Genomic DNA, 17,058 nt, shown 5'->3' with positions numbered 1-17,058 from the left:
GAAAAAATTTTAATTATCTCTCTGATTTCAATTCCTACTAGTTTGCTTTAACTCGTTCTGCCCTAGTGGAGCCATGCACTAACTCAACCCTATGCTAGGGACGCTCCAGCCCACAACCTTTCTGTGGCTCTCCTCTCCACTCTATTTTAAATTGAAACGTCCTACCTCTGCACTGTCTTATGTGCTTTATTTTTTTCCCATAATTTTTACTGCCACCTGATATACTATGCTTTCTGCTTTCCTGTTTAGTTTTTATCTGTCCACTAAAGTGCCAATACTACAAGCACAGGGACTTTTGTCAGTTTTGTTCACATTTATGCCCCTCATTATGTATAACAATGCCTGACACATAATAAAAGTTCAATTTACACTTGTGATGTAAGTGACTCCAAGTCTGGGGTAAATAATGTTGGTATATATTAAATAATTACTCATTAGCTATCAAAAACAGAATGCTACACCAGATGTTGTCAGGTACAAATAGTACAAAATACAGGGCTTTTGCTTTCAAAAAGCCTTGTTAGAGAAATAGGATCAATATATGTGGCACCATTAGTTAATCACACAGGCAGCAATAGGTATGACTATTAACTAATTAGGTTTATTTGTATATGACACACAGAACTAACCTTACTATTCTTACTTATACTTACTATATATTAGTGAAAAGGAGGCTATAAAAACTGCTTCCTGTTAGTTCAGAGGGTTTAAAAAGGAATGAGCAAGAGATTAGATTTGATGCTGGTTTTGTGGATACGGTGATACACAATGTCAGTGAATAGGTAGCAGGCATTCCACATGAAACACATTTCATGAGAGCATAAAGACGTGAGAGACAAGGAAGCCTATCTTAAACAGAATGGAAGGTCTTCAAAGATGAGTAGTGGTGATCTGGATAGGATAGTCTGAAGGAGACTAGGTTATAAAGAACATCAGCTCCTGAGCCAAGGAGTCCCATGTGGGAAGGATCTAAAGACTCATCTACCAGTATGGTACATCCATCCCCCACATAAATCCTGGATCCTATTCAGGGGCACAGCAGCAACTTTCTGTGGAAGCAACAAAAACTACCTCCTAGTCCTCTCCCCACTTCCCTTTTCTCTTCTAAACAGCTAATGCAAGCCAAGCACTAATGCGAGCAAGAGGGGAACAAAAGCCCAAATTCTTTTGCCTTAAGGCAAGACAGATTCTACAACACAATTTTATTTCTTAAGTTTTCTGCTGGATCCAGTGAGGTTAGCAATCCCCTGAAATCACAGTTCTGTTCATCTCTGTTGCCCCTCCTCCTGACCCTGCTTTACTCTTACAAGTAATAACTGAAAGGAGATCTTTTATGTCTCACTAGCAGAAAAACCCCATCTTAGGTTCTGCTTTTAGGGAAAAGACTATCACAACACAAGTCTACAATGGAGATTATATATTCACAAAGAAAGGGACATGTTTATGAAGAAAAAGTTATAGAAAGAAACCATATAATTCAGTTTAGAATCAAAACAGTTGGTTAGTGAAGGGTAAAGAAGTGAATGGAGGTCAGTTAAGGACATTGCTCAAATTCACAGACTTACTTGCTTTACGAAAGCAAAAACGAGAATGAAAAGACAAAACAGTCCCAGTATAGGAACGATTTAAACATAACTCTGCAAAGTTTTTTCCTTTAAAAGGAAAAGTATTTCCTCAACAACACTGTCAATGTTATGCTGCTGAATTTTCTTAAATATATATAGATATATGCATATACATATATATATGTACTATCAAAAATGGTGATATTTCCAAACATGAGAAATTTTTAAAACCGCAAAGAGAATTACCATATAGTTCTCTCTCACATCAGGTCCTTGAACATCTACATCCTGAAACATGAAGATAAGATTAAGTAGAATCTCCAAATGTCTGTAATGAGTTGAGTTTGTGAGTTGCTTTGTTAGAGTTTGTACTTTAGAAATTTAAAAGAATCTTTATTAGAATCAGTAGCAGACCGCTTAAGTTGGAAATGCATCCAAACAGAGTAACATCTGGTTTTCATCTACTCTTATGAAGCACAGAGTGTTTTCAATAGAAAATAAGATACTGGGTTCTTCATTATAAAATAAGAAGCACAATGTGAAAACAAGCAGGCTAGCATGAAAAAAAAAATAGCCCAATGAAAGTGTGCATACCGTTTTCAATTTTTGAATGAAAAACACTTCATCATCATTTATAACTGTTTTCTAGATATCTCAGACAAGCTAAGCTTCTTACGTTCTTAGTTTCCTTTCAAAATTCAGACTTGGCAAAAATGTACCTCAAGTCTTCAGTTAATTAGTAACAACTTTTATGGTACATATCTCAATATACAGAACACAGGGACACTATTAAAACAGAATTTTAGCAGTTGGTTTTTTTTCTCATTGATTACTTTTCTATGTATTAAAATATATCGCTAATAACAATCAAAATTTATTTAACACTTGATTCAGCAGACCTACTGAAAGAAACTTCTCCCACTAAATAAAGACCCCAAAGAGCATTAGAACGTGATGATACATCAAAGTGCATCTACAAGTGTAAGTCAGTCTCAGTGTTACAAATTTTTTTCTGTTCAATTTTAAATGGATACTTATCCAGACAAGCAAGTATATCTTGTCCTGTATAAGCCTTTTACTTTTTTTTTAATAGCAGTCCCTAGAAGAGCAGTAGCATAGAACAGAGAAGCCTTTCTAAAATGCTTTCCATAGGACACTAATCCAGGAGAGGCTTAAGAAACACAGTCAAATCTGGCGTGGGGATTTAGCTCAGCAGGCATAAGTGCCTGCCTTGCAAATGCAGAGTCATGAGTTCAATCCCCAGTACCAATTAAAAAAAAAAAAAACAAAAAGAAAAAAAACTAAGAAACACAGTCACACAGTCAAATACTTCTGAAAGGCACCACTTATTTATTTCTTCCATGAAAGTCAAAATATGTGTGGAAATTAATAGAAGACAATAAGATACTTTAGGGGCAGGTGGTATTTTCTAAATTTAACAGAAGACAGAACACTTTTTATAATCATCAAAAATAAGACTGTTTAAAACCCTCCATAGCCACATGGTAAAATGGTCATGCCTTCCTTATAAGCCTAACGGTTCAGAAGTATCACTCAATCACATTATCTCCATTCCTTTATCCTCCTACCTTAAATTAAGCCTAAGATACTATAGTGTTTCCACTTTTATAATTCGTTATAATCTCAGGTAACTAAACCAAATATGTTCTCAATCCTTACTTTCAGAAATTCTGATTCAATATAGTGTCTGTATTTTTAATACATACTGCAGGTAATTTCAATTCAGGTCAAACGTTGAGATAGTCAAAGTAGCAGATAAACACTATCATGATCAATAAGATGACTATTTTATGATTGAAGTCAGAGTAACTTTAAGAGAAACAATAAATTTTTATTAAAACCCAGACTTTGAATGTGTTCTATTCAGAATAAAAACTGAAAAAGGTAAACTAAAAAAAAGGCAAACTGCATTCTAAAACAGTACTGTCTAATATGTTGCTGAAAATAATAACATGAGTACTACCCTACAATAAGAATGTTTAGCCTGTATACTTTACTAGAAATTTCAGGGAATTCTTGAATTCTCTGAAACTAATTTTCAAGAGTATGTGAATATATGCCTCTACATGAAGAAACAATCAAATAACTTTCAGCAATATTCATACTGCTCAATTACCCATATAATGAAAAGTCATTATATATTTTTATTTATCTACCTGAAAAACTGGTAGTAGCAATGCTTCTTAGTTAACACCATGCATCAGACACAAAAATATTCCTCCATGTTGTTTTCTCTCTCACACCATAAGCAATTTACCTTTGTAGTGTCATATTCAAGGAGCCAGTACAGCCCTTTATCTTGTTCTGGGCTTCCAGATGAGTCATTCCATTTGCACTTATTCCATCAATGCTGAGGACCACATCACCTATCCTCACGTTTGCCTGGGATGCCTTGCCACCATCTTTTAGCTGGAATAAATACATTATATCAGGTGTGTCATTTTTAAAAGACAAAAACACAGATAAAAATCACACTTTTGCTTTAGTATAGGAAAAGCATTTATGTACTATGTTAATATGCTATTGCTTAATATGTAAACCTAAAATTCAAATGATTTTCATGTCTATTTTCTTAAATGAGAAATGTTTTCTGATTTCTCCATTTATTTATTTTGCAAAGGCAGTATGTGATTCTTCTGAATGAGAAAGAGAAGTAGCCAAAGAAACATCACATTTGAGCAGAAGAAAAAAAAATATGATCTCAAAGGAGTATTTATACTCTTTGAAATAACTTTTTTAACCCCTTTAAAGAGCTGTATTTTTGAGCACAATAAATCACACAGAGGGAGGAAGTCTTTCCTGTTGAATCCAGTTCATACCCAGTGTTTATGGGCTGAATTCTTTTAGATCAAATATCCTTACTATTGGGTGTGCTTCCTGCTCCAAGCATTAACAGAAGAGGAAGGAAACTCCTTATATCTGAGACTGCCAGATTTTTTGTGTATCACAGTTCTTACTCCCTAATCTTTCTTCCCTTGTTCAATAAAATTTCCTTTGTGTTTATATTGTTTACCTTAATCTCCTTCAAACTTTATGCATACATATTTCATTACTCCAAAAGAAACAATTATAAAATTACAATAAAAGAAAAAAGATGCAATTTTCAAACACATGAAAAATATATAAATCAAATGAAACTATTCCAATTCAAATGATAAGCTCCACATTTAATAAATACACACAGATTACACTGCATATTGAGTTATTAAAAGATGGGAGAGACCAGTCTCCCAACCAAAAAAAGAAAATACCCAGGAATCCTCTAGAATTTTTAATTAAAGTATTATAAAGAGTTTCTGATTTGATGATAAAAAGATTCTATAAATTGGTAGTATAGTGATGATGGTAACACAATATTGTGAGTACATTATTAATGCAACTGAGCTGTATGCTTAAAATTATCAAAACAGGGGCCAGAGCTCAATGGCAGAAGTGCCTGCCTGGCAAGTGAAAGGTCATAGGTTTGATCCCCAGTACCAAAATAAATAAGTAAATAAATAAAATAATCAAAATAATTAACTTTTAAAAACTTAGTGATTTAGTAAAATTTCTGATTATAAATAAAGATTAAGACCAATCTCAGACACAAAACATGCACTTCGATCAAAAATCAAGAAAACAGTATTGACTGCTAGAACCATGGAGAAGGAAACCATATCTGTCTTGCCTCCTCACATTATAGACTCTCACAAAATATATACATTTTACTATATGACATAAATTATTTTACTGATTAAATAATGTCTAATCTATTGGAATTAGTATTTTATTAATTAAATATGAGAGGAACTATTTACTAGTAGAAAACACTAACTCTTACACAAAACTAAACTACTTAAAATACATTTATAAAGGAAACAGTTCCTACAGCCAGCTAGCCTACCACTTTCTACGTGACTGTGAGAAAATCACTTCTATCAAAAGACTATTATGAGTGTAAGAGACAATAGCTGAATAAAAGGTTTACTATTATTTCCTTGACCTCACATTACTATTCTTAAAATGCAGAGGCTATGCTAGGTGATGGCAAAACCTTCTAAGTTCCTGCCAGTTTTAGAAGTCTATTATGTGAACTATGGGTACAAAGTCACAGGTCTAATCCCAAAACAAAGAGTCAAGTCTGGAAGCTCCATTTTGCTGATGGAACAAAGGAATATCTATCCCCTGATAAAATCAACAACAAAAATTAAATTCTGGAGACCTGATATTGAGGGAGAATACAAACATAATAGTTTCTCTTAGATTTTATGTGGGCCAAGGGAAAGTACAGGAAAAATTAACCAGAACTACAACTATTTGTTCTCACATGAAATAATCTTTAAAAACACAAACACTGAAACTGAGGGACATTTGCTCTGAATATACCCAAGAGAAACAATTTAAACACTCCTAGCCCAGCAGTAATACACAGGTAATAAACAATAGAGAAAGAAAATAAGCACAAGAAAAAAATGTCATAATTGGATATAATTCCTTTGAACCGTAATTCCTTTGAACCAGTGCCTAAGAGATCTTATTTTCTCAAACTGTTCAAACTCTGCAGGTTAGCTATTTTCATATTCATTCACCCGTATTTTTAGACCATGGAGGCTCAAAACCCTACACAGCTTCTTAAAGTCTGCCCCTTTCTTGGGTATCAATATAGGAAAATGACTAAATTTTGTCAATTCTCACTTTCCTCTCTCTTGATAGCCCACATCCTGATCATCATTCACAAAGACAGGTTTTCTCTACTGCTACTTGGCTATCATGAGAAGTTTTCCTTTCGAACTCAGAACCTCACACTTGCCAGGCAGGCATTTACATCACTGAACTAAATCCCTGACAAAAATTTTTCCTTCATCTTTCTTTTTTTCAGAGAGGGAGAGAGAGAAAGAGACCACAGACAGAGACAACGAGGATTGAACCTAGGGCATCGCATATTCACACCAGTGGAGTATATCCCTACCCCTCATAAGGTTCTTATAGTATTCATTACCTTCAAACTGTACATAATCCTCTCTTTCCTCTATGTTCACATTTCCAAATGGTGGATACCAGAGTCTGCATATGCTCTGAGTGTGTCCCCAAGTGTTCATGTGCTGAAATGTGATTGCCATTGAGAGGTGGAGCCCTTGGGAAGTGATTAAGGTTGGGTAAAATGACCGGGCAGGCTCCCCATGATGAAATCTTGTTGGTTTTATAAGGGAGACAGACCAGAATAATTCCAGTCCTTGGGAAGGAGATCCTGAGGGCACCCCTGAGCAGAAAAGAGTGGGTGTGGCTCCTTCCTGTTTCCATTACTCCACAGCCTTCGCCTGGATCTGGGGAGCAAGCAGCCACTCTGAGCTGGCCCACCTGCCCCAGCCTGCCCTGCACCAACCACCTGCATGCGCCACCTCTCTTCACAGTCCTCCCATGGAGTCCGTATGTCTTCCTGTCTGTCTATCCCATCTTTGATGCAGACCCACCCTGGCCAGTGATGAGCATTTCTTGAGCTCAGATCCTGATAGATAATGAATGTCTTTATTCTTGCCAGCACCATGGTCTTTGGTACTACCAGAGTCCAGGATCTACTGGGAGGGAAAAACTGATGTAACCCGAGGTATCTGATGCTCAGAGGTAAAGCAGGAACAGTCTAGAGGCCCTAGCATTTCTTCTTGGATCAAGTACCAGAAGGTGGTTAAAATGTTACATGAGAACAAGGAGAAGTCACCCAAGAGATATCAGCTTTTTCTCCTTCTCATAGGGTGGGTTTTCACAGATTTAAATTTCCACATAAACTCCTTGTTTACAGTTTTTAGTAATATTAATCATACTATGTTTTCAACATTGATTGCTTTTATAAATCTCCTTACTCCCTACCCAGGATTCCTACTCACATGGATTAAATTTCAGGGCATGAAGAGCCTAAACTAATCCTGTATGTATGTTGTGAGAAATGCTAATAGAAACAAATTTAAGACTTGTGAAAAGGTAGCAGCCACCTCAATGAATATACCCTGCGAGCTTCATTTTTCACAGAGCCACCTCCTAAGCCATTTATTCATCAGAAGCACAAATGTTCCTTTTCTCTTGAGTGGGAAGTGTGCAGCATTATTATGAATTAAGAGCAGCCAAGGAAAAGACTATAAGATCACTTATTTGCATAGTTCATCTTTTGCTACTTCTACAAGTTTGAATAGCTTGAAAATTGGTTAAGTGGCTTGCTACACCCATACACCAAGTTAGAACATATTATTTGACAAAGACTTTGAAGTTAGGCAAATATGAGTTCATATTCATGTTCTGCTATTTGCTGCTTGTGTGAACTGCAGGAATTTGGTCTCTGGAAATCTAGCTATTTCTCTTGCAAATAGGAACTATAATTTTACATGTCTCACAGAACTGCTGAATAAAACATTAGCACAGCACATACCATAAAATGCACAACAAATCTTATTATTTGTTCATCATTATACTAAGCAACAAAGTTCATATAGGCTAGAAACATACTTCAAGAACTTGCAGGGTAAAGAAGTAAGCTTTTCAAATGGACCAACGGTGCTTCCTTCCTTCCTTCCTTCCTTCTCCTCCCTTTGCTTTTCTAAGCCTAAACCTTCCCTCATTCAGCAATAGAGATGAACTTGCCACTGGCTTAGAATCCTAATTCATGGTGTCTTCTTTTACTGCTTAGTACTACCTGAGTCTGGGCTTTTCAAACTCCTTTCACTCAGAATAGTGACCTTACTTTCCACTTCCCAAAAGAATTAGGTGTTGTCCCTTGAGTGACCAAGAAAGGTCAAGAAGGAAAGAAAACCAGAGAATACACAGAGAATACAGAGAATACAGGAAACCAGAGAATACAGGAAAATAAAAGAGGGTATCAGTATGTATCAGCGTAGAGAAACAGACAATGAGAGAAAATAAAATTGTGAGGTACCTCAAGTGTTGGAAAACCAGATCCATGCCTTGCTTCTGGCTATGTTGTACACACACACACACACACACACACACACAATAATACACAAATTGAAAACAACAGAGTCACTATAGAAAAGATTTTACACTTTGTTTTATGTTGGTAAACTAACATACTTGATGATAATTAGTTAAGTATTATTTAGAGAAAACTCTCCTATAATAATGCATCCTTCAAGATAGCATTAATTTGTTATTCTCAAAAATAAAATACAATTACCAAGAATGCTTAATCTCCATACAAATATGTATGTAGTTCCAGTAGTATTTCTTCTAAAAACTTTTCAAAAGAGAAGAGGTGGCCATACTGTTTACAAAGCTGCACTGAAAATAAAACGTAATATCTCATATCACAGCAGACCATTAAAACAAATAGCTGAAAAATATAAACAAAAAAATATACATCTTACCAATGAAGAAGTATGCTATTTAGGATTTATGAGGTACTAGATATTCCTGCTGTACTAACAGCCCATAGCTTTGTCTCTTACAAAAGGTCTCAATCACAGAAACAAAGCAACAGAACTTTCATTTTTAAAAAATAATAACTAAATATGATATATAAAATAAAATTTTTTTAAAAAGACACTACAGTACCCAGTGCTGATCCCAGGGTGTCATGATGTGAAATCCAGCAATACTATTATTCTTTGTTCAGAATGACTTTAACCTGCTTTAGTTTGTTTAATCCAAACATAAATGAAGATATGGATAACTGCATGCATGTTTCAGTGTATAGGATTGACAACCATATTACTAAGTTTTTGTTGAATAGCTGAACAGAACTGTTTGCAGTCTCACTGTCTGAATTCCCCCTTTATATATGTTCCACTTTTGTGTCTTGAACAACTATTTGTAAAAGGACACAATGCAAACATTAATGATTTCTGTTTATTTTTTCTCTGAATGTATTATTTCCACCAATTTTCTGTTTTGTTTAGTCTTTATTTAAATAAAATTTTTTAAAAACAAAATAAATATGGCATATAGGATTTTTTAAAAGTCTGAGTTTTAAGATTCCTACTTAAAATGATTATTCACAATTTGTATACTACACTAAACTTTTCTACAACAAAAGCAAAATATATAGCTATAGAAATAACTCTAATAATGTATTGGAATTCTCCAATAAAAGGTATTTAACTTTAAAAATGACAAGAAATGCTCAATATGCACACAAGTCCTTCTATCTACCTTTCTTATAAAACTAAAAAAGCATATTACAGCAACAAAAATTACTGAAAATATGAGTCCAAAGTCTACTACCAAAATGTTTTTAAATATACATAACAACATTTTAATTCTTAGATGTTGACTAAACAGAACAATTCATGCCAATTCAAAAGAAGTACACTTGGGTAATCATCCAATACTATACTATGAATAACAAGCAGGAGACACGGCACCTATCTTAGGAATCACTACCAAAGTATAAGTGTCCAACATTCAGCATATTTTCAACCAATATGGAATGCTTGGAAATACATGACCCTAACACCATGAGTATGGCTGGAATGCCGTAAGACTAAGTAAATGTAAAAAATGGAACAATAAATATGATTGCTATAGAAAGAAACACTGAAATTTCCCACGTCAAAAAACCATGGGAACCAAGCACAAGAAAATAAAAGGCTTTTGTTTTTCTAACTGTACTGTTACCAAAATTTTAAAAACTCTGCTAATAAAGTTATATCAAGGGCTGGGGATAAATATATCAAGGGCTTGCCTGCTTGGTAAGCACAAGGTTCTGAGTTCAACTCTTAGTACCAAAAAAAAAAATCAATTTAATTAACAGGATTTCCTGAGGCAGAGAAAGCAATGACAAAAGCATCATTTTTTAAACCTAATGAGCAATCTTCAATCTCATTTTACCACATATTTTTCCAGTACTGGTTGTAGAATAAAATATTTGAATTCAGACACATGAGACTGTAGTTGAAAGTTTCTAGGCACTGATCTGTCTCCTGTATACTTTCAGGGTACCATAAATATGACTCGTTGTGTCACTGCCTCCCCTCAAACATCTAAGAATGTATAGCTACTATATTATGCTTGTAATAGAGAACTTATACAAAACTTGTTTTCCTGCCAGTGATAGGTACTATTTCAAACACACACAAAAATATCATGAATAAATAAAGTCCCAGAGGAGTTTTTATTAGCAACTGGGGCAGAAGTAAAAAAAATTTCATTAAATGGTATTTTTTAAAAATCCATAAAAGCTTTTTTTTTAAATCCCAATTTGTTTGCTATCTCTCCAATGCTTATTAATCTATCTCCAATTTTGCACTTGGACATGTGATGTCATTCTGTCTTATAGCGTTCTTATAGTGCTGGCACTTCAACCAACTAGTCTATAGGTGGTACTCAAATACATTTACATGGATGCTGTAATGGGGGTGAATGTGTCCCCAAAGGCTCATATACTATAAAACATAGTCCTCAGGACAGCAATGTAAGACCTTAGGCAGTTAAGTCTGCAGATGCACGGTTCTTGGAAGAGATTATTGTAGCTTCTGAGGTTCCAGTTAGTTTCCACAAGAATGAGAAGTTTAAAAGAGTAAGACTGGCCTGCCCCTACACTCTGGCTTCCTACCTTGTATACACTCATGTCATAATGCTATCTGCTTATTGCAACCAGCCAAGTGGGCCTTCATCTGATGTGGATCCCCAGGAAATGCTTGCTTTTTAACATTCATTCTCTAAAATTGTGAGGTAAATAAATATCTTTTCTTTATAAAAGTCCCAGGTTCAGGTATGTTGTTACAGTAACAGAAACAAATACAGATGTCTAATGTAAACATGCCTGTTGAAAATTTAAGCTCTTTCTCTATAAAATAAAATAACTTGAGTTTTTTTTTAAATTTAAGGAGAAAAAAGAAAAAAAACAGAAAAAGGGTACAAGTTATACAGAATTTCAGAAAAAATAAACGGTAGAAAATCACTAGTTAATTACATATTGTCATCTTAGAAATAGTTGTTGAAGTTACAAAATTAAAGCATATAGAGGGGACTTTCAAACAGTGAGACTGCAAACAGTTTTGTTCAGTGATCCAACAAAACTCAGTAATATGGTTATCTATCGTATAAACTTAAATATACATGCAGTTATATATTTTAGAGAACTTTCTTTTCCTTTGTTTTGTACAATGACAATTACACATTTTGGGTTTTATTGCTCCCACAGTTCTTATTACTTTTTTTTTTTTGAAGAAAGTAAAACCAAATGGACATACCAGGACAGAGTCAGTCAAATCAAAAGGATGGACATAATACATAATGTAAAAACAATACAAAGTGATCAACAATGGTTACCATAATGCCTTTTGTTATCTTAAGAAGAATTGCCTATATCATCAGTTATAATAAAATTGAACAAAACAGTAAAGAATAAGACCAATAAAACCAAAACATTGGAGACATTAGAGGACTGCAAAAGAAGGTAACAGAATGAGCGTCACAATGAATCTTATTGTCTTCATAGTTGTTGCCTATACTTTCAAACTTGGTACTATCAAGCATAACAGAATAGAGGAAAATCAGTCAAAACAAGATGGTGAGAGCAATACAGAGTTTCAAATCAAGTTAATAAGAAATCAAAGTGGGTTACTATAATATATCCTGCTATTTTTTATTTATTTTTCCCTTAATTAAAAGGATAAAAATGAAAAAGTAGATAATAAAAAGGAGATTGAGATAAAAAAGAGGGCATAACAACAAAACAGCACAGGTCAAAACATAACCATTTAAGCAAAATAGTGTTTCACCACAAGATATTCTCGACATAATAGTAGTTACCATAGTGTCTCTTCCCTTAAAATCTTTGGGTATAACTTCGTATACTGTAGCATCAAACATATCAAGACAATGTAAAACCGTTCAAGAGAATTACAGTATTACAGGGTATTTAGAATCAATTAGCAGAAAATGAACAATGGTTTCTGTATAATCTCATCTATGAAAGTTTTTGTTTATATTATCACATATAATAAAATCCAATAAGATACAACACGTTAAAATCGGAGACATAAGAACAAAAGTTTGATGGGACTTCAAAACAAGAGGATATTAAATCAGCACTACCTATTATGATGCCTTATTTTCTCCAAAATGGCTGTTCCTACCATCCAACCTTCTCTGCCTCATTTCTGCTGAGCTCTTTTTCTGTCATTAGTTGTCAGTTTGTCCTCTTCATTTCGCTTTCTGCTCCATTCATTGTGGTCTCTCTGCCACTGTTTCTGGAATCTTGGTATTTTTCATTTTTAGAATATCCTGCAGTAATCTCTGTAGAGTTGAATTGGTGGTTGCAAATTCCCCTAGTTCCTCTTTATTCACCTTGTTTTTCCATCAATTTCTAGGGACAGTTGTGCAGGATATATCAATCTTGGCTGGAGGTTATTATCTTTCAAAGCTTGAATTATTTCCCCCCACGCTCTTCATGATTTGATGGTTTGTGCCAAGAAGTCTGCTGTAATTCTGATGGGTGTTCCCTTGTAAGTGATCTGTTTCTTGTTTTTCATGGTTTTTAACATTCTGTTCTTATATTGGATTTCTGGAATTTTGGTTATTATATGCCTGGGTGTAGCTCTGTTTGGGTTGTAGGTGGCTGGGGTCCTGTATGCCTCATACATCTGAGTATCTTTACCTTTTGCTAAATTAGGGAAATTCTTCTGGATTATTTCTGTGAATAGCTTTTGTAGTTCATTTGTTTGAGTCCCTACTTCTTCTTTTATGTTTTGTTTTTGTTTTTGTTTTTGGTTTTTTTTTGGTCTTTTTCCTTTTTATCGGTACCGGGGATCGAACTCACGACTGCCTGCTTGCAAGGCAGGCGCTTATGCCGCTGAGCTAAACCTCCAGCCCCCATTCTTTTATGTTCTTAATTCTTAAGTTATAGATCCTCTTATCATCTTCTAGTCTTTGTATTATTGCTGTTTGTTTTCTTGTTATTTTTAAGAAGTTTTTCATTTCATGCTCCCACCTTACAAATCTGTTCTCCAGTTCTGATAATCTATCCTTAGTTTCTTTCAAGCTGTTATGCCAGCTTTCAATAGAGTTTTTAGTTTCCTGGTAATCTCTTTGAACCTGCTTCATGTATTCTATGTTTTCTCTATTTTCTCCATCAAACAATTCTCCCCTTTTTTTCTGTTCTTCCATTCCACCATCTGTTTTTTCTTGGGTGGTGCTTAGCATTTCTCTAACTATTCTTATTTCGTGCTTTATTTCATTAAATACTTCATTTCTGAACTCATCTATGAGACTCTGGAGATACCACTTTATGTCTATAGGTGCCATGTCTGATATTGCATCTTTTTTATCTTTTTTTTTTTCTTTTGTCTTTTTCCTTTTTATCGGTACCAGGGATCGAACTCATGACTGCCTGCTTACAAGGCAGGCGCTTATGCCGCTGAGCTAAATCCCCAGCCCCTTCTTTTTTGTCTTCATTCTGTTTTGCATTTACCTTTCCTGGATCAGTGTTCTCAGGACTGGGGACTGAGGACCCTTTCTTGTTGCTCCCTTTTCCCATACTTTTTATTCCTTCCATACAAGCGTCTGTAGGAGGCCCAGTTTTTTTTTTCTCTCTTTGTCTGTTACAGTTTGTTTGAATCCACCGGCTAGGTGTTCCCACCCACTTCAGTATACTAGGGAGACACAGAACTGGGCAGCCTCTGCTGGGCCCGCCCCTCCAGGTCAACCTACTGAATGCTTCACTGCTAGGGTGCACCACCAGGCGCAGGGACCCGATTTGGGCTAGCTTACTGGATCTTAGTCCGCGGCGTCACCAGGCCAAGCGCTCCCCACCACTCCTACTTGAGAGGGGAATATGCGACTAAAGTCACTTTAGGGCCCTGTTCCCTAGTCTGCTCATTCCCAAAAGGTCCTCTGTTGGAGCCTCCTACTCTATGAAAGGGTCCCCATTTCTCTCACTCACCGCAAGTCAATGCAGGGCTCCCTGCCAGTCCCGCTCTCAACACCATTTGGTTCGCCAATTCCAGCTCTCAGAGCTTTCGCAAGTCTCTCTCCCTGCCATGCGGATTGGGACGCAGTATCAGCAGCAGGAAATTCAAATCGCGGCTTCCAATGGCGTGGGATCCAGCTTCTGCACTGAGATTTTATCTGTTCCTGTTATAGCATCAGGACTGCATTTCCAGTTGGTTTCTCTCAGCTTAGTTTGTTCCTGGGTCGGCAAGGTACATCTCCCCTCACGTAGGACTCCTCACACAGCACCACTCCTGGATTCTAAACTGGTAATCTCAGAGAGCCTCCATGGCTGCTGTTATCTGTCCACCATGTTCTCCCAGAAGTCTAACTTGAGTTTTTTAAAAGTTAAAAGAGCAGGGAGACAAAACAAGTAATTGCTGACAACTTCTCTATGAGTCAGTGGCACAGAGTGATCACAAAGTGCTCACTTTAACTACAGGCTCTATTTTCTGGGTTATGAGTCAAACTGTACTCACTTTCACCCAAAAGTTACTGAACATACTTTATATGGTTAGTAATGGGGAGAATATTTTGAAGCATGTGTCACTAGGCCTTAGAAAACCAAACAGAAATAAAGGGATGATCATGTCTCTTTCCTTATAAAGCCATTGAACTACCTACCTCAAACACAGGGCTTGTACTAGTATTATTTTTGAATACTAACTATATTTACTATCATTTACTGAAATAGTATTTTATTGTACTTTAAGTATAATATAAACATATCTTCTTAAAGTGTTTCACTGCTACAATGACACATTTTCATTTTATAGCTAACCCACATTAGCACATTCAAAAATTTAATGTGCTTTGCTGTTAATATATGAATGTTACTCTACCAGAAATGTAAAAAATATTGTAGTTTAGAAAAAGATATCTACAAACATCTCAAAATCAAATAAATTTGTTACATATAGAGAAATCAGTGCTTCTATGCACTACACTCTGAAAATTAAAGGAAATGGTAAAAAAAAAATCACAAATAACTAAAAGGTTAAAAGTAAATTAGGCTACTCTAATTTACTGGGGAACAAACTGATAATTACACCAAAGGTACAATTCTTCCTCCCGACTAGGTTCTGTTTAAAGATGAGATAGATCCTCTAAAACTACATTCCCTATCACAAAACATATATATATTTTTCTACTCATTCCATTGTGTGGGACTATAATGTGACCCAAATTAGCAAAGACATTTATAGAAAAAAAAATCTCAAGACCTTACAAGTTAATGAAACTTTAGAACAATGTTTTAAAAATGTGGTTCCTAACTACCAGCATAATTCTGTAACAGTAGGGGAAAATCCAGGCCCTTAAACACATACACTAAAGAGGTTTCAGAACAAAAACTCTATTAGCATCAAGAAAATAAGTCTTGAAGAATGAGTACTTAAAGTGATGCGAAAATCATGATTTCACATGCTAACAGCAGAAAAACTGCTTTAAAAACAAGTACTCAATTTTTAAAGCTTTATATATAAACTTCATAGGATAAATCAACACTTAATAAGAGCCTATTTTAAAATAAGGTACTAACTTCAATTCAGACAAAAGATGTAAAGGAACAGATTCTGCCCTTTTTCCTCACTATTTTATACTGTTTCACTTTTGCATACAATTCTCCAATTGTCCCTACACTATCTGAGATAAAGATGACTTCTCCAATCTCTCCTCAGGCGAGTCTTGGGAAAACTGAAAGTTATTCAACAACAAAAAACTTGATCCATACAAAAATATCTGCCCACATTTATTAATTTTAAGCTCCAACAAATACAAAATTACTCTGTAAATCTACTGTGAAAGTTTCTATATTCTCTCCCTTCTTATCCAATTCATCCCAAAGAATGTGTATCCCACAGTGCTGCTGGCCTACAAACACTCTGAATCTGCTCTTTCTACACAATGACTATGTTTACCTTAGGTCTATCATACACGGACTTAAACATATACTAGACCTCTGATAAATTACCACACTGCAAATTTAATATATTTAATAAGTAGGTTATTGTTTAGTAATTTAAATCATTTCCCACTCCTTTCTCTTATATTAAACATAAAGTGATGGATAATATTGATATTTATTTTGGCAAACTTATGACATTTTCTCCAGAAATTTTTTCTTAATAGATGTGCAAGTTTAAATTTTTCTCTATAACATTAGTGTGCCTACTAGAATATCTGTGGACATTTATAATTCCACAAAGCACGTTGAAAGCACATGACACTCATACCCTTGCAATCCTCAGTATTACAAAGAAAACCTGAGTAAGACTCTGGCTTAACCACTAACAAGTCCTACAGTTCTGGGCAAGTAACTTATTGCATATCTGGCCTCATTCTGCTCAACTGTACAAGATGACTGAACCCACTATTTCTAGGATGCCTTTCAACTCCTAAGATATCATAAATATTTATACATACTTTGTAAGTTTTTATCTAAACAGTTATCACTAGTATCCATTTATTCTTGGTTACTCAAATTACCTTATTCTCCAACTGCTTCAAGATATGTATTAAACAGAATTCTTGGGATTAGGATCTGGGTTTAAAACAG

General features: G+C 35.1%; 1 protein-coding gene across 17 annotated transcripts in view; it reads right to left on the bottom strand.

The window, feature by feature from the left end:
- The window catches only part of Pdlim5 (PDZ and LIM domain 5), a 215,361-nt gene that overhangs the window by 130,830 nt on the left and 67,473 nt on the right, over nucleotides 1–17,058 (bottom strand). For 12 of the 17 annotated variants that reach the window (XM_063247282.1, XM_023566020.2, XM_003472096.5 and 9 more), the window contains one exon: nucleotides 3,844–3,995. The exons of 4 other annotated variants lie outside the window; for them this stretch is intronic. In XM_063247282.1, coding sequence (XP_063103352.1) covers nucleotides 3,844–3,995 — 152 coding nt within the window. Of the gene's footprint in view, nucleotides 1–3,843; nucleotides 3,996–17,058 lie in introns of those variants that run through there. One more of the 17 variants, XM_063247289.1, reaches the window with a different exon arrangement.

This window comes from Cavia porcellus, unplaced genomic scaffold, assembly GCF_034190915.1.
Source record: "Cavia porcellus strain 051 isolate PalLab524CR breed Dunkin Hartley unplaced genomic scaffold, mCavPor4.1 scaffold_4, whole genome shotgun sequence".
NCBI classification, from domain to species: Eukaryota; Metazoa; Chordata; class Mammalia; order Rodentia; family Caviidae; genus Cavia; species Cavia porcellus.
Note: the sequence above shows the minus strand (reverse complement) of the source record. Positions and strands in the feature narration are given on the sequence as shown.